The sequence below is a fragment of the Zophobas morio genome, unplaced genomic scaffold (genome assembly GCF_036711695.1).
Source record: "Zophobas morio isolate AGI-343-1 ecotype UQ-CSIRO unplaced genomic scaffold, CSIRO_AGI_Zmor_V1 ptg000024l, whole genome shotgun sequence".
Taxonomy (NCBI): domain Eukaryota; kingdom Metazoa; phylum Arthropoda; class Insecta; order Coleoptera; family Tenebrionidae; genus Zophobas; species Zophobas morio.
This window is the reverse complement of record NW_026972129.1, coordinates 2950942-2978029: the sequence shown is the minus strand read 5'-3', so window position 1 is coordinate 2978029 and position 27088 is coordinate 2950942. Positions and strand designations below refer to the sequence as shown.

Sequence of the window (27088 nt, the reverse complement as noted above, 5' to 3'; positions counted from 1 at the left end):
ATTAAAAAATTAATTCTTCAAGTAGTTAGACCAAGTTAAATATTTTTTTAATAACACGTTTTTATTATCATACATTGTATGTCGACATTTTATAACACGAAAATTGCACATGATTGTCTTTTAAAATTTGCATTCACTAAATGGGTGATCACTGCTCAAGCACCGAATGATATAACTAAAAAATTTACACTTTATTGCGGGAAGTGCGCAAACGTACATACTCACCTTTGAGCATATTGGTTGCCGCTGCTCTAGTGCTTGGAGTTCAGTTGCTACCGAGGTTTGGCAACGGTGGGTGGTTTATGTGTATTTAAAAAATTTTCATAATGCCATCGGAAAAGTCTGTTTATCTGCCTAACCCCGCAATTTCTAAAAACGCTCATGTTTCGTCTTTTGCACAATATCAAGAGATGTATCAACAGTCGATAGATAATCCTGAGGAATTTTGGGGTGATATTGCAAGGCAGTTCTATTGGGAAACTCCAATAGACATTAATTCATTCTTCAGATATAATTTTGATATTAGGAAGGGACCTATATATACAAAGTGGTTAGACGGAGCTACTACGAATATTGCTTATAATTTATTGGATAGAAATGTTAAAAATGGTTATGGAGATCGAGTGGCATTTTATTGGTAAGTTTTTTTCATAATTTGTGCTCAAAATGTAAGGTAAATTTGTATTGAGGGCAAAACGAAGGCGACGTAAAGTCTGCTACTGATATTGATTTTATTTTGTGGGAGGTCGTGGACAAAATTTGTGAATGGAGGTCGTGGACAAAATTTGTGAATATCTATTGTTTGCTGTTGGAGGATCAACTGTGGAAACACACATTTGTTTAGTGATAACCTAATGAAACACATTAATTAAACAATTAATTTAATATTTCATAATGAAAATCTAATGCGCGCCATGCGCAGTTTAATAAAATAATTGCCTCTTTATGATGTACGTATGTATACGTAACTATTTGAATATAAATTTATTTATTGTTTTTAGTTTTATGATTAATGAATAAGTTGTGTCATCATTTTAAATTCGATTGTAACAATATTAATGAACTTGTTGTGTCTAGTAGGTTCTACAAACTAGTTCGCAAATCATTTAAAATGTTAATTAACTACATTGTCATAGTGAAATGCAGTCGTAAAAATGCTTTACCAACTTTACCTATTGCCTTAAATTGAACTTAGAATTTTTTACATGAATATACAATGTTAAATATTAATTTAATCTTTAAACTAAATCACTTATTATTATTATTATTAACGGTAGGAATAATACTCTAATTTCACAGTTTTTTGTAATCTACTGATCATACGATGTATCGATGTCGTTTACACAGTTCCCCCGTGAGTTCATTAATACGTAATACATATAATTATATATATATATCGACTAGTTAGGAAAGGTTAATTTCCAGTAATTATGACTATTATGTAAAAGTATAATAAAATTCTACCAACACTGAAAAATTTTGGAATAATAGGAACAGTGAGATGTGTATTAAAGAATCTACTGTTTTCGTTTTTAGTTTTTTTTTATATTATTCAGATGCTGAATACCTACACGTTTTGCTTGAACGTTTTAAGACATCTTGCCCACATTAATGTGTCGTGCAGAATACTGCGGTTGTCTTCCTGCAAAATCAAGGTCGTAGAATTTGACCAAACTTTCCCAACTGCTGGTTCATATAACCATGTCTAGGATGGTCTGCGCTGGCGTCGACGGCATCGATATTGAGACGTGATTCAGACTGTAGTGATAGTGATATCGATATCATTCATAATCATAATCCGAGCTGTAGGCACACAAAACAGAGCATAGCATTTATATACTTATTACTTATTATAATGATTAAAATGCGGTACCTACTCGTTTTGAATAGGAATGAACATTGGAAGTTTATTTATTTTTTCATCTGCTACCATGTTATGATGACACCCTTATGAATGCCAACTTCGATATCATAACAACGAATATTAAAGTACTAGGACCATAATCGTTTTCAGTAGTTCTAGGACTATAATGAAAATGCTCATTCAAATTTGCAGTTGCAAGAAAAGTCAATCCAAATTTCAGTTTTTATTAAACACTGTACAAAATTACTACAGTTGAACACATGAATGCCATCGTACCTGCATAATGATACAGAAAATGTTTCATTTTCTGATACCAAAATTCTTGTGCAAAACTGTTGCATAACCAATTATTTTTTTTTGTATGGTGGCTTAAAAAACGTTGCGAGTACTTTGGCCAAAGAGAACTTTTTCGGCCTCATCTTGTAGACCTTGGCCTCAAACTTCAGATCGGCCGAAAAAGTTCTTGTTTATGACCTTGATACACAAATAATTTTCCTCATGGTTTACTTTTAAAAAATATCTGTGAGTAACTGAAGTTCAGACATGAATTTTTGCAGGCTGCAAGGACTGTTAAATACATTTATGTGAATTTTCATGGTTCCAAATCCTCGTACTTTGTGAATTTATATGTACATTTATGTGAAACCATACATCATCAGTAAAAATTATCTTCTGTGACAATTCTCTGTTGAGATTCATATTCACAAATCGCTTGCAAAATTCTAATCGTCGTGAATAATAATAATGGACTGGCAACAATACTTGTACCGCTGTAATATGGTATAGATAAAGTTCCAAATTCTTACTAACAAAATGTATGGGTTGTTCCAACAGAAATATTAAGTTACTGCACTCTTAATTTCGTACAAAACTACCAGTTTATGAGAAGAGCTTCACCGCCCTGTGTAAAGTTTTAGTAAACGCGATGTAGTCGATAACAACATTTGAAAATTCGTTTTGAAATTCCTTCATACAACCCTGCAGGGAATAACGGAATTTGCGATCAACGTTAACACCACTTCTGCAGGAACTCTGAGCCAAGAACAGTTGTGCTCTAACGTGTTAGCCATGACAGCAAAAATACAACTGTTGCTGGTTAGTTATGAGAACATCTGATTTTTTAAAGAAGAAATACGAGCCCTAACAACTAAATATTGGGACACAGACAATTTCTCAAAAAAATCCGGTATATATTTTTGATATCATTCAATTCGTCTGGACTAAATGCAAATTTTGCATGGGCATCTATTTTAGCAGAGAGTGAGGTATTTTGCAAATTAATAAATTTTCTTAGAGCGCAAAAATTGTCACCTAAATAAAAATGTGCCATTTTTGCTGACATTTAAATGTTGGGACACCCGAGAAAATTTGCTAAGTATACCATCGAAATACAAACGTAGTAGCTGGTAAATGCTGCCATTATTATAGGGATCGTAGCATTTCATACTAGTGTTGGTTTCACTTAGAAGAAAATAGTTAGTGGTGGGCTAGTTTTAGTAAAATTTTTGAAAATAATAATTTCGCAGTATTGCGTGGGAAAATCGATAAGAAAAGCAACAGTTTTTGTTTGGTATTAATTAACTCTATGAGCGAACCGCTACTGAATAGTTGTGATAAATTAAATTATTATAGATGGATACTGAATTCCTTATTATTTCAACATGCTGAGATTCCCACAATATGAAGGAACAACCTAGTGAAATATCAAGTGATAGAAAGGTGAAATATTTTTTTTCTCTCAACCTAAATCATTTTTGGACCAAAAGAATGCAAAAATACCCCCAACTCGCGAACGAAGTTGTCAAAATTTCATTCAATTTGCACCATCATATTTATGCAAGTTCAGTTTTTTGTCTTTAACTGCCATTAAAAAAAGGTTAAAATCGTCTCGACCGTAAAAATGGTATCATTGTGTGGGTATCAAATATAGAGCTTAGATTTGAAAAGCTAATTTCTGAAGTAGATACATTGCACTAATGTTTTTTTACTTTGTAATTTTTATATACATTTTGTATTTAAAAGTCTTAATGATTTCGTTTATATTCCGCAAAGTGGAAGAGTGGTCAATTAGTCATGTTTATGTTCCGAGACTTGCAACAAACTTATTAACTTCATTGAGTGTTAAAACATTATTTCTGTTTGATATATTTTTATTTAGGTTCCGATAAATGGAAATAAATGTTTGTCCAGTTCCTTAACTGACGTAACTGAATTAAATGATCCTTAATACCTCTGCTGTAGAGCAGAGATTACGAACGTCACACGGCATGAAATTAGCCGTTCGCCGAATGGATCCTGTTACAATACCAATGCTCGAGGAGAAACAGTTAAAAGAAATCCGAACAAATCTGAATCAAATGTAGGTAACAAATGGAATATATTAAGTTATTTTTAACTTCACTACCTTCGGAAGTATCCTCAATTAGTATGCTTCTACATTTTTCTCTCGTTTACCACGTGGATATCGTAGGAACACTCTTATACTCTTAAATATGTATTTGTATGTTGAACTTTTAAAGCTTTGGAAGATTGTTTTCGAGTGGTAAATTTTTACTTTCCAAGCGTTAAGCCAAGGAAGTATTGTAATCGAGTCCGTCGACCGACTCTCTGCTTTTGCGTTTTCTCGGACTTTTATGACCCCTACGAAGAAATAGGTCTCCCGTGTCTATCTCCCTGCCTGTCTGCCGTGTGTCCGGATATTTGTTAGACAGATAATCTCCGAAACTAATGGACCGATTGTTGTCAAATTTTATATATGTATTAGGAGTATCATGTAGATGCTAAAACGCTGACCAAAATTTGGATAATCGGCTCTAACAACAATTTGATGACGTCCGCTCATTATATTGCGCAATTAATATCAGCGATTTTGTATGAAATAATATCCCACTGTACTTGCGGTTTACGAATATTCCTAGATTTTGTGTATTATTACTCATTTTTTTATTGTTTAAATCACTTCGTTCTTTACAAATAGAGAACGTGGTAGAGTGTCTGTTTCTAAGGCCGTCACAACCGGATGTCTTAAACCCGCTCACCGATACCTACCTGAAAAGACCTTTTCTGGTAAAAGCACAGGGCAGGACTGAGTTTTGCATTAACCGACAACTGCGCCTTTCGAGTTTTTTATTTTAAGTAAAAACAAAGTAACTTTGTACTCAATCATTTTTTATTACAGCACAACTATTTACTTATTAACTACTACTGCTTATTTATTGATCGAAATAGTCACTGTCATCATCACTCGACTCTTCTAAATTAATAATTAACGGTGTTATCAACCGTGCCCTGTACTGGTCTTCTTCTTTTGTGGAATGTCGTACACAATTGGCCCACATTTCGGCAGTTATTTTGGAAGCTTCTTCCCTAATTATGTCAGTTGTTGCACTACTAAATTTTGGTGCCGTATTATTCCTTTTTATATTATTTTTCATTTGCGACCAGATTAGTTCGATGGGGTTAAATATACAATGGTACGGCGGAAGTCTAATCACCCTAAATCCACGATCTCGCGCCATAGCATCTATTTTATATTGTTTCTCAAATTTTCGAGTGTGTAACACTTCTAATAATTGTGTCTTTGTGTAATTTTCTTCAAAGTATAAATCATGTTCTGTAAGGAAATTTTGAAATTTGAAAATTTTAACAAACAAAATTACTCTGAGTCCGGTCCTTCGCGTCTCGACCGTCCCTGGCACGTCGAAAAGGTCTTTTCAGGTAGGTATCGGTGAGCGGGTTTAAGACATCCGGTTGTGACGGCCTATTGAATTATAATGGGAGTCAAATTGGTGTGAAGTCATAAACGCCAAATATGTTTGAGGATAGTATACTTATAAATGATTTTCAGTTCAGTCGCACGTCTGCTACTACACATGGCAGACTCACCTGAAACAAACGCGTAGCACGTTTCTTTACCTTTGCTTAAACATTACATACAGATCTTTATTTTAACTTATAATGGTTGTCATAAAAATAAAATTTACAAAATCAAATCTTTTAATTTTTCGGAACAGTTGCATTTGATGTACTATATTTTATAGGCGAGGGAAGTTCTGACGAAATAATCGTCGACGAATTTTTTAAAATGTTTTTTATATTGTTATTATATTTAAATGTAACAACATTTCCTGTTGATGCTTCTAAAACGTTGGCTAATAAATAAGCAGAGTGGGTAATAATAATAGGGTTAAATGCGTTTCCCTGTTCTCGCTTGAGATCGATCAGCATTGAAGCGGTCGGCTGACATCTATACAGGGTGTTTTTGAAATGCGCGGACAAAAAAGATCGGAAATTGGTATCGACAAGTACAGATGACATTAAAAAAATGTAATAAAAGTTTTCTAGTTTTTGATATAAAATTGATTGAAAATTTAGTCAAAATAGCATGCCTGCTACTGAATTAAAAAGATATTAAGGTTACTAAGAAACATGCACTGTGAAAATCCAAATTGAAAAAACCAGAATTAAATGCTTAAATGCTTAAATTTCCAAAACTAATACTTACTAAAAGAGAATCTGAATATGACAAATCAGCTGAGTATCAACTTGTAAAATCAACAAGCATACAGTGAAGCTTGAATCGAAGCAGCCGAAACATTAGGTTCTCGAATGCTTAGCGCAACCTAATTATTAGCACGACGCAGAGTATGCTGGGCCGTCACATGAAAGATATATGTTTCGCCGTGATCTACTCATAATAAGTGAAGGTTACAAAACAATATAACATAACAAAATTGGAGTGGATGAACTTCGTTTGCCATCTTATCTATACTCAAAATTTTAAAGTATTAGGTTGCAATAATTATAGAGATTATTTTTATTAAATTTTCAACAGGAAGCCTTAAGTGAAGATAACCAAACAATATATAACGTAACAAAATTAGATTGAATGAATTTCGTTTAGTGTCTTAACATGTTCACGATAATCTTATCGTTATATACTGAGGTTTCAAAGTAATAGGTTTCGGTAATTTTAGAGATTATCTTTTATTATATTATTAAGAGGCAGACTTAGCTATTATTTTCGGAATAAAACAGTATTTTAGGTTTTAGTCTCATAATGAAAACTAAAAAGTTAAAACTTCATTAGATCCTGCTCGACAAAAGTCATAATTTATCTTAGTGAGATTTTAAGTTTTATCATTAAAATTATTTTTTCACCACTAGCTTGAGAACGTATCATTATACAGCCTGCTTCCGAATTGTAAAATTAAATTTCTCTACAAGTAAATAATAAATTTCGTATTTTGGGTTGCCTACATTCCATATAAAAATCTTTAGATTTTTCGGGTAGGAGATTATCTGCGACATGGTATGTCATTGCGAATTTTTTGTGATGTCATGTAGATGTAATGATCGCCAACTTGAAATTCTTGCTTGTTGCATCTCCGTTTTATCACTATCAGCCAACGATGCTAAATTTGTGAACACATGTTTTTAGCATCTGATTTCAACTTAGCACCTTCGAAGATAAGTCAACCCATGATTAAAAATTGAACCGAATCTCAACCTCCGTTATAACCTCATATATCACCCATAAATTGACATTTGACAGCTTTCGCAGTTGTCAGAAGAGGCTTTTAAGCTCGGTTTTCAAGGCAATGTAACGTCACGTGGCTGGTGCGCAAAGCAGACGAAAATTCATCCACCGGAGTAGCATACCATGTCTTCTTGTATAGTTTCCCCAGTTCTAATTGGGTTTTATGATAGTACCCCATTGTGTAAAAGTTAACTTCCTTAACAATAGATAGTCGTAAAAAAAGATTTAACAATGCCGTTACCATTATACAGTGTTTAAATCCTTATTTATGACTGTTCCATCACCGGCAGTAGTAATCTATTGTTAAGAAAGCTAACTTTTACTCATCATAAAACCGAATTAGAACTGGGGAAACTACACCATGCTTCTTCCCTCATTTCGAGATGAGTACAAATCAGCCCCGTAGCTTGAAAACTTATTCAGGGGGGGCAAGTTTGTCGACAGAGGGGGCTTCATGTAAATATGTATATATTTCAATAATACACTCAGATAACTGCTTTATTTTTTCATTAAAATAATTGTAAACGTCGTTTTTTCCGTTATTAAATTTTCGTAAAAACCTGTCCAAGTCCAAAGAATTGGTACGGTACTTTTCAAAAGGCAGAAAAACCAAGTTTACCAATCTTTGATGCGTCATTGCTAGAATGTAGATTTACAAACAGCTGTACTGCATCAAAAAATTCGTATATATTGCCAAATAACAAACCCTGTAAGAAAAAAAGGGTGGGCGGGTGGGGCTAGTAAATATGCTTCAGCAATCGGCATTATAATGGAATTGTATTACTAATTTGAAATTTATAATGTGTAAGTGTTCCAGGGGGGGCAACCACAACTGCTAGGGGGGGGCTCAGCCCCATCTTGCCCCCCCCCCGTAGCTACGGGGCTGGTACAAATTCGATTTTTGTTCGTTAAGGCGGCCACACACAGAGAGGGAGGACTGTGCAATCAAAAGTGTGCACGCTTGTCGTAAGTTATTAAACCCGTACTCTCTAAACGAGGCAACCGTATTTAAACTCAAGCGTGCGGCGCCTTGTGTCCACACACTGAGTTTTCCCCGCGCAGTTATAACTGTGCACGCTTAAAATCAAGCCAATTTTGTTTGCAACAGACTTGACTCCACATGCCACATTTTTCCCCACACACTTGCAGTTTTAACTGTACCCCCTGGCACGTACATTCAAGTCTTGACTCTTCCCTCTGTGTGTGTGGCCGCCTTTACAGTTAAAGTGAAGTCACATATGCTTAAAAATGCCAACAAATTATTTGTTCATTTGTTTTGAAATGAAAGGCTCAAACCTACTTCCTCTCTGAAATCAGCGATAATAATTTGCTTTAAACTTTTTAATTTTTACCATTACGTATAAAATAAAGGGACGTGTGAACGTAAATATTATATATATTATTTATTATACGGTGCTGGTCTGGAATTTCACCGATAACGCGTGGGGGCGGCGTGCCTCGGTGCCAAGCCTTGAGCCGACTAGTGACGCTGAAAAAGAAACACATCTGGCCGACCTAGTCTTATACGGTTTCACGCCACCGGCGGTGGTGCCTTCAGTCAGAAGCGGCGCTAGCTCCCTTTTCGGGGGAGAGAGCATTGGGGTTGCTCTCAAGCGAGAGACACGGATCTTCAGGTGGTGAGCGCCCGCGGAAAGCAAGAAAATAACATAAATCGGAAAGAAATATTTTACAATAAATCAGGTTTATTTCCTGCCACCAACTACACGGTTAAAATAATAAATCTTGCGGATAAAAGCAATTTAAATAATTACAAAAATAATTAATTTAGGTGTAGTTCCAAATAGCTTAGTTGAGAATTTAAAGTCTTTGCATTTGAATGATTCAATAATTATCAAAATTCAAAAAGCTGTTTTGTTAGGAACATGTCATATTGTTCGTAAGTTTCTTGAACAGTCTGATCATCTCAGTCACATTAGATTAGCACCAGTAGGTCAGAGTAGTGTAGGTCACTTTCCAAGTGATGCGCGGATAAATGGTCGGTAGTTACGCTAGACTTTTGGGGATGGGATGAGATTAGAGAATAATAGCAGACTAATTTGTATGCTGTAATTCTAGAATCTCGAAAGTTGTTCTGTTAATCTAATCAATGCATATTATTACTTGGTCTTAGTACCCGTAATGATAGAAGTCTTGCCTGAATGCCGGTCATTTCCGGGTCAGTGGTGAGTCTTAAAAATAACAGAATAAATTAAATAAACAAAACCAATAAGAATAAAACGTCCCACACGATCGTTCCCTCCTGGATGGCGACTTCCTTCAGGACGGGCTCCTCCTGGAACTGGGGGCGGCGACCTTAAAATGGGAAATCGACGGTTTCGACTTTTCACGGTAACGACAAAAAAACCGATGACGGCGGTAGGGGTTTTCGTTCGGAGGCTGCGATTCAAAACCGGTACGCAGACAAACAGAAAATCCAAACGGTACTTACGGTGGACGTTTTTCAAAGGGCTCGGGACTTCAAAAAAAACTCACACTCAAAAACTTTTTTCAAAATCAGCCACAGCATAGGCAAGACAGCTCTTCTTCCCCGAAGACTTCAAGAAGCAATCCCCTTCTTCCGTCGCGTCGGCCCAGGGATCGCGGATTTACCCCCAGCTCTCTCGGTAGGCGTCCCGGTTTTTGGCCCGTGAAAATTCGCTTCGTTACAATATAAAATAAACAGATTATCACTTAACAAATTAAAATGTTTTGTTATGATTATGACTTACATCAGGAAAAAAAATCATATCTTCTATTAATTACACTATGGGTAACTTTGGCGTAAATCGTTCCAGCATGTTTAAAGATCTGGTGATAAGCTGACCCTTGCCAATCATATATTTTTGGCTTCGTCTACAGAAATTGTAAAGCTTTTATTATTCGTGCCAATATGGTCTCCAATATATCACACTCATATAAGTTATGTCAAAACAGTATAGCGAATATTCTTAAAATTTTTATGTTTTGGAGAGGATGGAACGTACCCCGAAAGAGGCTAGTCACTCTTATTATGCAAAAGATTTAATTCTTTAAAATGTAGACGAGTTGTTTCCAGCATGCTTTTTTGTATAATTTGTTACATAATAAAATAGATTGTAGTTGGTGCATAAACAATAGTAAAGTACTCCAAAAGCAATAAGGTTATATGGTCATCATAAAATTATCCCATTGTGTCGAAGTTAAGTTGTTTACAATAGAAAAGATTTTAAGGTCGTAAATAACGGGTCCACTGCAGCTCGACCGGCTGCTGTCGTTTTGTTCAGGGGCGGCTTTCATTAAATATCTAACCACCTACTACTTTTACCCGCAGCCGCAAAGGGTTCCGACCTGTTAAGGCCAGTGAGCAAGAAATGTTTAGAAGACGATTCATTGCCAACCGGTAAGCTTAGTGCGAACCACACAAAGGGGGTATTTATTTGCGGTCAACTACTTTTATGATGGTCATATAACCTTATAGCTTTTGGAATACTTTACGTTATGATACGAGTTTTATAAGACATTTTGTCGCACGCACGGTTTTAGGGCCTTGCTGCGCTCGTCGTACCCTAAAGGAGTAAGTGCGGCAAAATGTCTTATAAACGAGTATCATACAGTATTTTTTCTGCTTTGCGAAAGATAATAGACAGTTATAACAGCTAGCACCTAGCTTCTCCGTAATGACAACAGTAAAAAAATTAATTTCACTACGTTTAGTGAAATTATTATAGCACCTAGTGTATTTATTACGACACGCGATTACGTATCGTAATAGACTTAGTAAAAACGCAAAGTAGAAAACATTATTTAATATTGCTAGACTGAGTGTGCGACATTTTACTACCTTTTTTGTGACATGTAGGGCAAATACCTACTTTAAAAAAATCACCGTTGATGGTAATGTCGAAAAATTTCAATAAAATCTCTACCTATTGTGACATTTTCTTTGATATAAAAAAAATTGGTTTAAAGAGTTTAAACAGTACTTCACTCGCTGTCGGAAACGTGACGACTACATGCCTATTATGTTTTTTTTTCGCATTAGATTTCAAAGCATTCGGTTTTGTAGTTCCTGATTAAATCAATAAAATAAATTTGCGCATTCATTAAATTTCTTGAGTCACCCTGTATATCCGAATCCAAAAAATATTAATAGAATGATAAATTACAAGAAGAGACTCATCATATTTTGTATAATTTAGATAGGATTTATTCAGCAAAATTTTGGGGTGGCGTCATCCATTTTTTAGGAGGGATGAGAAAATATATTTTGATCAAAAATTTACCATGCTTATGATAAATTTAAAACATTTCCAAGATTTTAAAGCATTCGGATTTGTAGTTCCTGATTAAATCAATAAAATAAATTTGCGCATACATTAAATTTTCTGTCACCCTGTATATGCAAATCCAAAAAATATGAATGGAATGATAAATTACAAGAAGTGACTCATCATATTTTGTACAATTTAGATAGGATTATTCGGCAAACTTTTGAGCTGACGTCATCAATTTTTTAGAGGGGATAAGTAAATATATTGTGATTAAAATTTTATCATGCTTATCATAACTGCAAACCATCTGCAAGATTTCAAAGCATTCGGTTTTGTAGATTCCAAATTAAATGTCAAAATGTTGTTTCCTAATTTTGTTTTTTTTTCCAAAAATCTGGACGTTTCGGGTAAAATCTCAATTCGGAGTCATAAACTACATGTGTAAGACTATGTTATTTGATACAATTTAAAACCCAATTACTATCTATAATTTTGAAGTGATGTCATCATATTAGTGGTGGGGATGATTAGACAAATACCTAATATAAATACAAAATTTGACAACAATCGGCCCAGTACTTTCGGAGATTATCTGTATAATAAAAATCCGGGACACCAGACAGACGGACAGACGGACAAACGGACAGACGGACAGACAGACGGAAACGGGAGACCTATTTCTTCGTCTTCTAGGGGTCATGAAAGATCGAGAAAATGTAAAAGTAGAGAGTCGGCCGACGGACTCGATTACAATACTTCCTTTGCTTACGCTCGGGAAGTAAAAAATTAAAAAAAGTTCAATAAAATCTCGACCCATCGTGATATTTTCTTTGATATTAAAAAAAAAATTAAAGAAAATGATAATTTTAATTATTATTATTATTGTTACGATTTTTTAAATGTATTCAGAAAAAAACTCTTTATAAGATCAATTAAAAAATATATGATTGTCAATATTGTCATATTCTGTCGAAAACAGCCATAAAAAAATATCAACTGGACTCATACTACAGTGTTTCTACATATAACGATTTTATTTGGTGTATCCTTTATTCAAATTGGGTAAAAAATAAGCAACGTACAGAATCCAAGATTTTTTGGCAGTCACCCGCTATAATTACTATTAAACTGTATGTACTGTATGTTTTTTTAGACAGGGTTTTTACAAACGGTTCTAAGGGCGTAGTTGGTCATGGATTACAAAAATCTCGCTTCGCTGAAATTATGCTTTATTATGACAGTTCTTATTTGTCATTGATGCCACTTGTAACGTGTCATTTGAAGTCATCGATTTTATTGTTCTAACGTTTTTTAAGTGTGAATTACAGTAATTCTTGTTGATCCAAGTTCAAAATAACAAAACAGTCATTTTTAAGGCTCTTTGTGCTTACGTACGAAAATTTTGTTTTTATGCTAGGAAGTGAAGACCGTGAAAATGGTTTATTCTGTTAAACAAGACATTTTCATTATTATGTCTTATTACCGCAATGGGACATGCAATTCAAAACATGACGAAAGAATGTTACAAAACATTTTTGAAAATAAGAAAAAGAGATCGAACATGTGTGAACAAAATGGTGAACATTTTCAACATTTACTGTGATGTTTAACCACAATAACTTTGTTTTTATTGTAAGTTTTACTTTTTAATGACATGAGTTATAAAGCATTTATGCAACCGGTTATACAGATGTGTGTGGTATTTGTCGTGCGTCATTGGGCATAACGTGATAGGCAGCACGCTTCCATTATCTACTTCCACCCTATAATCATTTATAGAAGCCCCGTATACATTTTAATTAATCGAGAACAATTTAAATGCGCACTAGTTTTAATGAAATGTGAAATAAGTCACAGCATTATTAAAAACATTTCCGCACAAAAGAAACTATTTCAACATTTGTAAAACTGAAAGGGCAATAAATAAAATAATGGCATATTATTTTTTCTATTTTTGCGCAATAAATAATGCAATTTAGAATTATTTAATTAAATTTGCTCATTCGTTAAAATAACTGTTTCTTTAATAAATCAATTTGTATTTGAGAAAAAATAAACGAGCATTTCAAATGTTCCGTAAATTACTAAAATATGCATTAGTTCACAGTAAAGTGGGCATTACACACCCACTCTTTAAAAGACGTGTCATGTGCTTCATTTCGCGGCAGTTCAGCAGGGAAGGAATCCGCCCTTCTAAAGCCAAAAAAGCATTAATTATTATTCAATAAATTAATAATGTTTAGTAATTGAGTTTTTTGATGAAAGAATGCTTATTTTAATTATTTAATTTTTTTGTTAATTTTTTCAAAACTTTTAATTTGTTTGGCTACTTTTTTGCTATGAATATCTTTTGTTTTTGTTAATTTTGTATGCACGCAGTACAGAAAATCATTGCCCAAAACAATAATTTTATTATTCCAATTTGTACTTAATATAATGCACAAAATGCAAAAACTTATGGCGCAACATAGTAAATTTAATGCACAAATCTTGCTTTTCAAAAAATCAAATCAAACGACGCGTGTCAAGCCGGTTGGATACTCAGTGAGTGAACAGCCTTCGTAATGACATTGTAAAATTTTATTTTACGCAAACGAAACCTGGTTACTTTACAGCAGACACGAGCCTTTTTCGCTTGTAAATCTTTCTTCAATTGTAAAGGTACCGGTAGGTACTTGTCCACGTCATTATCCGTCATAAAATTTTATTAGGGTACAATTCGAACGAGTTTATTTAATATAGTCTTTGCCCTTTCTTTAAAAGCCGTTGTCAATTAACCGAAAACTGTTAGCAATTGCTAAATCTTAGCCAAAATCAGCAGGTGGTGTTTCAATAGAAATGACAAAGACTATACACAACTCTATCTTATCAATCTTATCATACACAAAATCGTGCAGAATTTGTGCGGAATTTAAAATTTGCTGTAGATATAGATTTTTCTTGTCTCGTTATGAATATTTAGCAACCATTGTATGTGTTTTAAAAATGAAATAAGAATGTCCATAGTTCGTCTACTTTTTAACATAAATTAGCAATTATAATTATTTACATCGTGATTTTGGACTTATTATTTTAATGATTACATGTACTAACTTACGATGATAATAGCATTTCATCCTTGAAACTTAAATCAAAAAGTTTTTTGTTTAAATATTTAAATAGTAGGTTTTTTGTCAACATTATTACAAGTAATTGCTTAAACAACCGTGCATGCATGACAAGAACCAAGGATTTATTCAAAATTGATCTAACCATTTATTTTATATTGTACTTATATTTATTATTCTTTCTAGGTACATGCAAGACAGTAGAAAATTAGGAACCGTAAACAAAAAATCATTATTCGTCAATGTCAGCCGTTATTGTGGTTGCATGTTAGACAATGTTAATCTAACTAAATATTTTTATTTTCTGAGCAGTAGGTAGTTAAAGAAAGCGCCATTACGGCTATTTTGACGAATGCCTAGCTTCGTGTAGGTACTCTTACCGTTTCATGTATCGTAGAATATGATAACTGATAACGCAGCTTTTTCATCAATTTGTCGCGTAAGCTTGTCTGTCCCCGATTTTACGAGATACTATTTTTTTTACGATAGATCCTATTGAATCACATGTTGTCTTACCATTGCATTGCATTGGTTTAAAAATTTTCTTATATTTCCAATAATCCACATACATATACCGGGTGTCTGAAAAATGTCGGATTAACTTTCCGCGCTCTTAACAATCGTTATCAACTGGGAAAAATAGTAAAAAAAATCCTTCTCACAATTTGGTATACTTATAATGATTTTAACTAAATAAGACATTCTTTTATCACAATAACTAGTAATAAAAATTTCTTCTACAACTGTCAAAAAAACTTGACATTTTTTGACGGTTTCGAAGCGCGAAGTACTAGATTTTTTTACGGTTAAATATTGGATTGCTCCTGGCAGCAAAATGATTTATTTGGGTGTAAGCCCATTTCCTTGGAAATGAAGGAGCTAAACTGCATGTAGGGGAAGAGGTAATAATTAAACGTCTCTAACATTTTGATACATACAGGGTTAGTCACGAGAGAATTACTTCTGAAAATTATTTTTACTTCCTCTTGTCTTGTTAAAGCTCGTTTACTGTCGTCTGAACTAACTCGGTAAATTAGCCTTTACACGCACCCTGCCTGTAAAGCGTTACCGTGGCAGCTTTACAGGCACCGTGCCTGTAAAACGTTGTCATGACAGCACCGGAATCAAACACACATTCGCTGCGTCGGCCTTTTTCTTAATCTCACTAATACTGTGCTAATACTAACGTTAAAATCACCTTCATACTCTTCATCTTCATCGAATTCCACAATTAACAGAGCTCAGGAACAAAATTAAACTATTTAAATTATTAATTGAATTTACAAATTGACAGTCGCGTTATTTTCAAACAATTCAATTTTCCATAGTTACCGGAGCAAACTATGGAAAATGACTATAATTTCTATGACTGTAATTTCAAGTAAAATTTCTAGAGATGCCAAAGTTGTTAATTTTCAGGATTTTCAGCAAGAGGAAGTAAAACGTTGTACGCGGCTCGCTTGCAACTAGCCTTTACTGGGGCTCACCGGATTACAGAGCTCGCTCCTACGTCGCTCGCCCTGCAAACATTCCGGCTCGCCCATAAAGGCTAATTTACTAAGCTTGCCACGTAAATAACTATTACGCAACCCAAAATACCATGTACCATTTGATACTAACTGAATTTAAAATAAAATGCTTAATCCATGATTGCTTTGAGTTTGGCAATCTCATTTTGATAATTGTGGAAAAAGAGGTTACGTGAGTGTCCATGGTGGTACCGCAGCCAGTCGGAAATCTCCTCCGGCGCCGCTAATAAATTTGTCAGTGTGCCTCTTAATCTTTTGCAACCGATTAATCACGAGAAAATTATTTCTAAAAATTCTTTTTACGGAATTTTATTCAAAGGTTACAACACAAACTCAAACAAGTAAGTAAATAATTTAACTACTAATCTGTTGAGAATGTTGGGCATTTTGGGGGGATGCTACGGCTTTTTTGTAAATGGATGGCCGAAGAAGTCCAGAGGTTGCAGATTTGCACTTCGAAGAGGCTCTAGGGGCCGCAGAGATGGCGAATTAACACATGCACATTAGCGGCGAACAACATTGGTAGAGCATTTACGGCTTCAGTATAGCCCAGATTGATCTGACTGTATGTCGTCGATCGAATGGGGGCCTAGAGGCGAGTCAACGATGAAAAAAAATGTTAAAAATTCAGAAGTACCTTAATTCTCTCGTGACTAACCCTGTATATTGAAAGAAAGAATTACAAGCATATCAAAATAATAATTGGGTAAATATGTAAATGAAGAACGGCAAAATAAAACATGAAAATAAACTTACATAACTAAAAACATGCAAAACTAGATTTAAAGCGCTACGCAATTGTATTCCATTAATAGAGCCTTAAAATCTATGAACTCTTAGCGCTACTTCTACAATTACCGGGATTATTTATGATCATGCAAGCAATAAATTTAAATTACCTTGATCAGTAGATCATTTTCGTCGTCTGCTTCATCTCTTGTGAGAACTTTCGACTTTTTTTGCTCGATATCCAACCGACTTCTTCTTGAGAAAAGGCGCTAATTTTGAATATCGCGTAATATTGATGTTTTCATTAATATTAATTGTGGTTTTTAACATCGAATAATGTGACTACAATGTTGAGGATTTTGTGCTTTGGGACCTGGCTTCCAAATAAGCTATAAGAACGTTTTCTGAGGTTTTCTTCACTTTTTTTTAAGCATCACTCTTTAAAGTTTTTATAGGCGATTTCACATTGTTTCTTGGATTTTTCAGGTAGTAAGTTGTGAATGGCGGTACTTGCCGTCTCGTACACATTTGACGGGGTACACGGACGCTCTTGTTCGCTTTCGCTGGACTTTGTGAAAATTGCACTTGACAATGATAAAATAATAATAATAATAATAATAAAATTGCCAAGCTTGTGGATCGTGATCTATCTCCTTAGTAACAATGAAAGCAAGCCTACTCATAGTTGCTCCCTTTTACATTTTTAATAAAACTGGGAATTCAAATTGTATTTTGCAGTTGCAGAAAAAATGTTGTTTGTATTTCGTTTGCGATTAAAAAAAAACTTGATTTTGCGCACTTAAGACAAAAATAACTGTTAGTTAATATATCTCTCGCCCATGACCATGTTTAATTACCGTTTCAGTTGGAGTGTACAAAATTATGGTTGCGTTGTTTTTGTAATAATAATTTGATAAAGTTCTATTTGACATCAATGTTTAGCTGAAATAAAGTAACGTACAAATCAGCGTATATCGAATAAGCAGTTAAAAATGTTTAACGTTTCAAAAATTGTCAAAGTTTTCAAATGTTCGCAGTTAAGGAGAATGCTGATGTGTACATGGTTTTTGACGAATGTGAAGGGAATGTCACCCCTCGCTCACGAGTTTATACTGAATGTTATCGAGTAAGAAGGCACCCCAAAGTAAATGTGATTAAGCGACTGAACCTATGGTCTGAACGCAAGCTCTCGGGCTTGCTTTCTATATATATGGAAAATGGGATGTCATAGGATGTCAGCAGACTGATGTTGCCATCAAAAAGCCGTCACGTTTGACAATCGAGCATGTGCGTTTGAACATGGTTTGAACACTTAACCTGAATGTTTTGTTGAGAGTGCTGTTGGATAATATTTTCAGTTGTCACAGCTTTCTGTTAATTCGGTCATTTTTAACTTAACGTTTAATTCACGCTTCAAATGCTGCAGGTTTCTCGTGATTTGCTTAATATTTTTACGAATGTCGATTCGAGACAAAGACCGGTTAATTTTGTGCCGGGATCTGGAACTAATTAAAGTTTTTGCATTTTGCAATTTGCTATTGGTTTGACGATTTTGCGTCTGTGGGGAACTTATGCATGCTGACAGTTTTAAATATATAACTATTATACTGCTCTACAGAACAGTATACTTCTGATTTGCTAGTAATTGTAAAGCACAAAATAAGTCCAATACACCAAATTTACCACGATTAATCAATTCAACTGCAAATTTTTAAATCAACACCACGTTCTTATTTGGAGTCGAGAATATTTACCAGTTACAATATTTCGAACATCGGCTAATAGATGTCACATCCTTCGCCGTTTTCTCCAATTGAAGTCCAGTACCATGATCGGGTCGTCTTAGAACTATACGTACTCCAGACTCCACATTCAGAGGAGGAAGTCTGAGGTCTTGTGGACGATGCGATAATAATCCAAAAATTATATCGAAGGTGGTGCATGGGGATTTTGTCCTATTCGACTTTCAATTTGTTTTTTCTATATTTTCACATTACTATGGTACGTGATGCCGTGGTTATAATTATTTCATATATTTCGAAATGACCCTATATTGTAATAATTGTGTAAAACTGACTATGACAGCTGAAAGCACTCCTCAAATTTAAAAGTGGACTCGCCCGAACAAGAATTGGTCGTCTGCGCAAGTTTATTGGTGTGATGTTTTCAAAAGATTTCAACTCTGAATATATACTTTGTTCTTGAAAGTGTTTCCGCTTACATTACACAGATAGTTATTTGGTGCGGGAAAATAGTTTGTTCTTCGATAATTTTTCAACAAGGTACGCCGTTTTATATCGCTTGGAAAGCCAAGAAAATTGTAAGATTTATGACGACTGTTGTTCAAACAATGTGTAGCTGCCATATTATATGGCAAATTTTTAATATCTAAGAAATTCCACTAATAGAATGCACAAACTTTCAACGACAGCGTCAACAAATTAAATATCACACTAAAGTTTATATCAAACAAGAAAACACTGAGCACTAAAGTTATGTTAGCAAAGTGTCAAAACCTCTAAATGCACCAAAACAACTAACCTAACACTTGAAAACCTTACAGCGTGGAAGTTCCTGAGATACAAACTTTTAGTGCTTGTGTCTGCTTGTATAATACAGTACTTTAAATCCTACTCTGACGTCACAATCTCCCTTTCCGCTGTAAGAGAGATGATATTCCCGCTATGACTACCTAGAGGCAGACCTTATTAATATAGGGACTTTAACAGTAAAGGAAACCAAAAATTGTTTCACGAGGTACTCACATCATTCAGGCACAACAAAAACGAAACCAACTTGTATACAGTAAAGACATTAGAGTCGTAATTCTAACTGAAACAAAAGATATGATACACATATGGCAAGAGCACTTCTAAGATTTATTACAAAGTTTGCAGGAGGATTGACAAGAAGAATGATAAAGAAATAATAACAACACAAGATAATGTTCAAGAAATAACAAAAGAAGAATTAAGAAATGCAATTAAATGGCTCAAACATGCTAAAGCTCCAAGCAGCGACAAAATGACGTCGGAAATGCTTAAAACTATGGGAGAAACAGGGACCCAAGTTCTCCTAGACATTTGCAACAAAGTATGGAAGATCGGGAAACAGCACAAATTTTGCCAGTACATTAGAAACCAGACAATAAATTTTGTCGTAATTATAGAGGCATCTCATTATATCATGGAGGTAGAATGAGAGGAGGGAAGATTGTTTGAAAAAGTGCCTGGTACCGCGCTTTCGACTAGGGTCATAAATAGCTCTTCCAGCTCCTCCAATGGCGTGCTCGAAACCGTTTGCCGGGTACTGAGCATTAAACACAAAAATAATTTCATAAGATAGAATATAAAAGCAGCAGAAATAAAATTTACTTGAGTTTTTATGTTGATAACAATATTTTTGATTTTATACCATAACTATGCAAATAATAAGACATAGTACCGCAAGGATCATAAATGGCTCCTGCGTGGAACCCTTTTGCCGGAGTTCCTTTAACATTGGTTCAATGAGGCAGGCTCCCTCCTGTCATTCTACCTCCATGCAATATATAGACAAGAAACTGAGTGTAGCAGTGGAAGAATACGCTACATGAAGCTCAGAACCGGTTTCCGTAAAGGTAGAAGCATACACATCATATATTCACCGTAAAAATTAATTTAAAAGATTAAGCAGTAAAACCTAATGGTTTCTCTGGCATTTATGGGTTAAAAGAGGCGCTTGGTAAAGTACCTACCGAGGAGCAAAATATGAGAAACTTTGCATAAAGAAGACGCAAAAGATAAAACACTTAGGAATATAAAGATCTTGCACAACCTCAAACAGAGTATGGAAATCTGGAACGCAATTTTAAAAATCTGTGGAATGGTAATGAACAAGATGAAAAACAAAGTAATGAGAGCAGGTGACAAATAAAATATATACAGCGAAATCGATGGAATGAAACTAGAACAAGTCGATAATTTCAATATGTAGGCGTCAAAAATTGAGAAAACAGAAAGTAGAAATTAATAATAGTAGAAATTAATAATATACTCCTAACTGATAATTATACAATGCATAAAGGCTTTGTTGGGAAAAAGGTATACGAAAAACGAAAATGATAGTTTACAGAACAATTCTAAGTTTTGTTTGAGAGTCATCGGGCAGGTCAAACATACAAAGATACAAATGAAGTATGTAAGAAGTGTCAGAGTCGTTACAAGAGGAAGGGAGATGATAAGAAACACTCAAATACTAATGGACTTCACTGAATAAAAACAACTAAACTGGCGAGCCTATCTTTAACGTATGGAAAACACGAGACAAGTCAAGACAATAGGAAAAGTAAAAACGTATAAGAATAAGAAGTAAAAGAGAGGAAGGCTTAAAAAGTCCTGGCACAAAATAATCGCTGAAGTGCTGGGTAAAAACAAGGATGCATTTGGACGGAATCTAGAGGAAGGCACACAATTAACAAAAATTGGCCAACTTGGTATACTTAGAAGGACATAACTTTTTGTTATGCATGCAATGCTGTTGAAATTGTTTACAAATGAACAACAGATACCTTTAGAAAAGGAAAACACGTTAAAGGTCACATATATTCATGAGTCATGAATAGTTATGATTGTTTCTTGCAAATAATATTAAGGTGAAAGTTCGCTTATTGGATTCAAAGTATATAATATTTTTAATGGAATGCGTGAATTGCCTTACTCCGGATTTTTCTCAGTTAGGAAACAATGCCCAAAGTAGCAATTATAAAACAACTGAAATAGAAGCAGTTACAATAAGCCCTGAGAATTGGATTGGCGGAAGCGTGACCCAACAAAAAAGTTGTTTTGTAAATTATTTATAAATAAATATTTTGACTCTTTGAGCTGTGTAATTAATGCTCAATAAAGCACCATATAACATTACTCCAGATAATGATGAAGGGACTACAGTTGCCTATTTGCCCTTGTTGTCGCGAAAGGTAAAAATATGAGGAGGACAAAAAATAAACGAGCCATTAAATTTCTCTTGGCACAATGCGGAAGCGTTTGTTGTTCTTCGAAATATTTCGCCATGTGTTCACATGGTATAGGAAGAAACAGCCCACTAGCATCGATGTAATTTTTTAAAAGATAATCACAGAATCCCCAAATATCGTCTGGTCCACGGTCCACCTCATATTAGATCCTCGTTGAAGCCATCGTCAATTTATATGTACATTTTACGTAGGTATAGATAGAGCAATATTACTGTAAGAATGGCATCTCAATAAAACTACGCATTCCTCAATTTATTATTTGAGTTCATTTCTATGTTCATTCGTGTTTACGTAACCGAAATGCCCCATAACGACGTCACACAACACTAAATTTTCAAGTGGAGAGTAATTCTTATTCGGGTAGTGAGTGCAATTCGGACATTTTCGGAGCGGTAGGAAAACTCTTTTTACGTCATGCGCATAATTCGGACTTCCCCCGAACGAAGTAGTGTCAATTTTAAATTCTTTAGACAAATTGTTCGCAATGTTTTTTTGTAGGGGATGAATAAACAATAGTTGTTTATGTTACAAGTGTTGAAAACATAAACATTACGAACGGAAATATGTATGTAAGTGAGTAATGCAATGGAGTTTTCACACGAGTAACATACAATAAGTATTTTTTTCCAATTTCTACTAATAAAATGCTCATTTTGTATGTTAAATCTTGCTATTAAAACAATAGTTTAATTGAAAGGATAAAATGTTCATAGCAACACTTTATTTGTACTGTCATTGACAACACGAATAAAGTAAAAAAACTAAAAATTCGCACTACCACTGAAATTTTCGTTGCTGTGGATGTGTAAACATATTCAATTAAAATTTGCAACGCTTGATGGTCCACCTCCTGTAAAACAATCCTAATGAACGGCCAGGAACATCCTTTGAATTGACCGTGACTCAAACATATTATCACACTCGGCTTCGCCTCGTGTGCTAAACTATTTTTTCATTGAATAAAATTCGTTTTTATTCACTTATACCATAAATAGCTATTTGCGCTGCTTTTTTCAAAAAATAAAATTTTTAATCGTTAAAAGAATAAATACCAATCTGTCAATTTGTTAGGGCTCAATTTTGAAATTCAAGGTTGAATTTAAGAAATGGAACTTCCTGCACATATCCAAAAAATGAAGCAACTGCAAATTTGTACCTGCAAAATCCGTAGGTCGATATGAAGTGGAATACCAAAAATAATTTATAAATTGGTGCGAAAAAATGAAATAGGTACGCGAAATTTCAGAGACGACGCTCTTGGTTTATTTCCAAATTAAATCGGAATCGGAAATGATTAAAGACTCCACACTGTGGACAATGTATTCCATTCTAAAAAATAAGTACATAATGTGGTTTAGTTACCTGCAGACATTTACTTTTTACTTTCTTTTTGTACAATTCAATAAATACGTTTTTTCGCAATAGAATTATCTTGTTGTTATTATGATTGTACGAATATTCTGAATAACATCACTAAATAAAGTTTAAACGATTTTTTTTAATTAACGAGAACTACTAAGGTCCAGTATTTCAGTTGTTGGTTAAGCCAAGAAATTATACTTTTAACCAAAAAAAGCGAGGTAGGTTAACAATTATTTTATTGTTAGCACATGCGTTTTAAGCACCTGACTAGTTGTGACGCAATTATGACGCACGCATTCGATGATAAACCCCCATAGAAAATCCTAGTGAGGATATTCTATGTAAACTCCTGTTACCTATTCTGTGGATGTCGCACGTGATCGGTTATGCCTACTTAAGAAAAATGTTGGTTAGATATCCAAGACTGTGACCAAGATATACTTAACCAAAGTTTTGCTAGTGAAATACCGGTTCTTGGTTAAAGTTTTGGTAAAAGCATGGTTACGATTTGTTAACTATGATTTTAACCAACAACTGAAATACCGGGCCTAACAAACAATAAGTGTCAAATTGCTACCAACCCAAATTTTGATCAACAAATACCCTAATTTAATTTATTATACTTTGTAAATAGATTCGACTTATTTTTTCAGGGTTTTTCAATTATTTTTTTCACTAGCAGCCATAAAGCATGCAAGTGTCGACGTATTTAGAGGTAGCAAAGTTCAACTTTTGCGACCAAGGTTCAAAAAGAAGATTGGGGTTATGTACGAAATACTTGATGTGATTATTTCTTAAAAAATAAATAATTTTGTGCTACTAACATTACATGAGTATACGGATGGTAGTTGGTAGACGATGGAAGATAAAATGGTTAATTCGGCGACAAGTGTAAACGGTTTTCTTTGTGTTGAAGATTTAGATTAAGTTTGATTAGATATCAAAAAAAAAATCATGTTGCGTCAAAAATTTGAACGTTTATTTTTTCAATTTATTGTCTTATGGTTTCTACTAGTGAAAAAAATAGTATATTAACCACATCTTAGAGCCCACGCGCAGCTCGGGTTCTAATTTGGCTAATAATATGCTATTATTTAGTTTGTTTAATGGTGCTAGCTATAAGACTAATGGTGCTAGTTGGTGCTAGCTCTAAAGTATTAGGCGCTAGCTTTTCATTGTCTTTAAATTATATTGGGGGGATAGCGTTAACTTAGCTCCCTCCCCGAAAATAACCCTTTATTACATGGCTTTGTTGAATAAAAACACACTTTTTTAATGGATTCAGCGAGTGCTAGCTCTAGACTATCAACCTACTGATTTTTACCATAATAGTGTGTAATTTGTGTTTCAATTTTTTTTTTAATATTTGTAGAGTGGTGCTAGCTATGAGACTAATGGTGCTAGCTGGTGCTAGGTCTAAACTACCTCGGACTAATTTTTCATGAGAATTAACACCGCTGCGTGCAGAATTCCATGCCATACCGAAAGTTTAGTTTTCACCGTATTTAACGGAATGATTTTCGAAATTGAAGCATTGATGCTTGCCCTTGTTAAATTACTAAATCTCGATGATCCTGAGACGTTATTTTCGCACATTTTTACACAAATTACACAATGGCGACAGCTTGTTGAATTGGTTACTTGGAAAGAAAATTTGTCGCTAAAAAACTATGTTGCTTGCTTTATTCTCGCATCTCATTGTTAGGGTACTCTCGGTAAAATTTGAATTTTGATATTTTGCCGATGGGAAACCAAATTTTGCTTGAAATTGTGTATTCTGAATGGACAAAAATACTATGAATGAAATAGTCATTTGTATTTTCATTCATTTTGGGTTTATCATGGAAAGTGTCATACATGTCCAAAATACTAGCCACTTAAAAATACGTCGTTCTTATCATTATGACGTGAAATCGAAAATCAAAATTATCTCTTCGATTTAATTATAAAATGTAATATTTATTGTCAACAATCGCCAAAGAAAAACGAATTCATGCAAAAGGGGTGCTGATCAAAATAATTTTCGATTGGACAATGTTAGTATTTTTTTTATAGGGAAGGCAATCATCCAGATGACTACAGTCGCTTAACTTACAGAAAATTGTTGGAAGAAGTTTGCAAATTTGCAAACGTATTGCGAAGTAAAGGAGTTAAAAAAGGAGACAGGGTGGCAGTCTATATGCCTATGATATTAGAAGCTGTCGTTACATTACTAGGATGTGCTCGTATCGGAGCAGTACACTCGCTTGTGGTAATTTTCTTATTAAACCATCCATTATCAGTAGAAACATATTTTATCCAACACTTTGTACTAATTTTGATTTAACTATATATTAAGATTTTAAACAAGTTAACTTGATACAGTGGAAACACCACATTGATAAATCGCTTAAAAACTGATTGAAGGTGTAATATTTAATATGTGTAATAAAGTAGAATGTTTATACGGAATTTAAATGATAAAAAGAATCAAAGCAATATACAGTGTATATTTTTTAAAAATGGCCATAGGGATTCCCATGTTAAATTTTATACCCCATGTTAACTTTTGTTAGGGTGAAAACCCGGAGATGATTTTTGCGGAGAAAATAGCTTTAGGGTTCTACTTTAATTTCTACTACAATTTTTTGCAATAATTTGTTAATTTGTGCTTTAAAAAATTAAAATTATTTTGATTAAAAAGTTTTGGTACATCATAGAAAGTTTTGACCTATCATTTTAACTTGTCATTTTTGACGGCATAATTTTAATTTAATCATTAAATACCTATATTGCAGTTTTTAGAAAAGAAACAGAATGTTTGAATTCAAATATAAATGAAGAAAATAAAAGACAATTTCACTGAAATTGCGTTTTTAATGACCACGATTGAAAAAACCTGTGTTCATAACTCTGCCATAAAATTTTCAAAATGTGCTTTTGCAAGGTATGGAACGATGTGGGAATGATGCAGCAAAATTTTGCGCTGTTTCTCTGTTGTTGATAAGGCTTTAATGTATCCATCAGTGACCATTTGTACTTTTTCTTTAATTGTGTACTACGGCATGTTGACGACTTTTGGTCATTAAAAACCAGTAATCGAACGAGTAATCAACGTTTAGAAACATCAGGTAAATATCTATTTTTACATGGCTGTCTACAATATTACCGACAAAGATATTTTAATTTTTTTAAAGAAATATCCTTTAATTTAATTTTAAATTTATGACCTTTAATAAAATCAACGAAAGATAACCCAAATTACATCCAGTAAAAACTTCAAGTCTGAATTTTTACTCAAACATAAGTTAACATGCGGTATAAAATTTAATATGAGAATCCCTATGGCCACTTTTAAAAAAGATGCACTGTATAAATAAGATTAAATTAAAAGTGAATACGTTTAGCATATAAGAATCGATTCAATTAAGACCAAACCGCTGCAAATTTGATTTATGTTTATTTATTAATTTGTTAAGAAGAAATTAAGTTTTCAAAGGATGTGACATCACTAATATTTTTTCAGTTTATTGCTATCTGATGATAACACAGTTGTCTTTTAAAGAGCTTTGGCGGTATCCAATTTGTTGCCCAGTTGTATCTTTGCGCCACACTGGAAGACATTCAGCCATCACTAGTCACGCTTGTCAAATTCTTGATTTTTTTTTCACATTTCAACTTTAATTTCACAGGCAGTCAATTAGACGTCGGAGTT

At 34.0% G+C, this 27088-nt stretch overlaps 1 protein-coding gene across 1 annotated transcript in view; it reads left to right on the top strand.

Moving 5' to 3' along the window:
• The first annotated feature begins 257 nt into the window (after window positions 1-257).
• Window positions 258-27088, top strand: part of LOC135134837 (acetyl-coenzyme A synthetase) — a 47551-nt gene continuing 20720 nt past the window's right edge. Inside the window, exons 1-2 of the mRNA XM_064063677.1 lie at window positions 258-637; window positions 25450-25645. Coding sequence (XP_063919747.1) covers window positions 327-637; window positions 25450-25645 — 507 coding nt within the window. The 5' untranslated portion in view covers window positions 258-326. The remainder of the gene's footprint in view (window positions 638-25449; window positions 25646-27088) is intronic.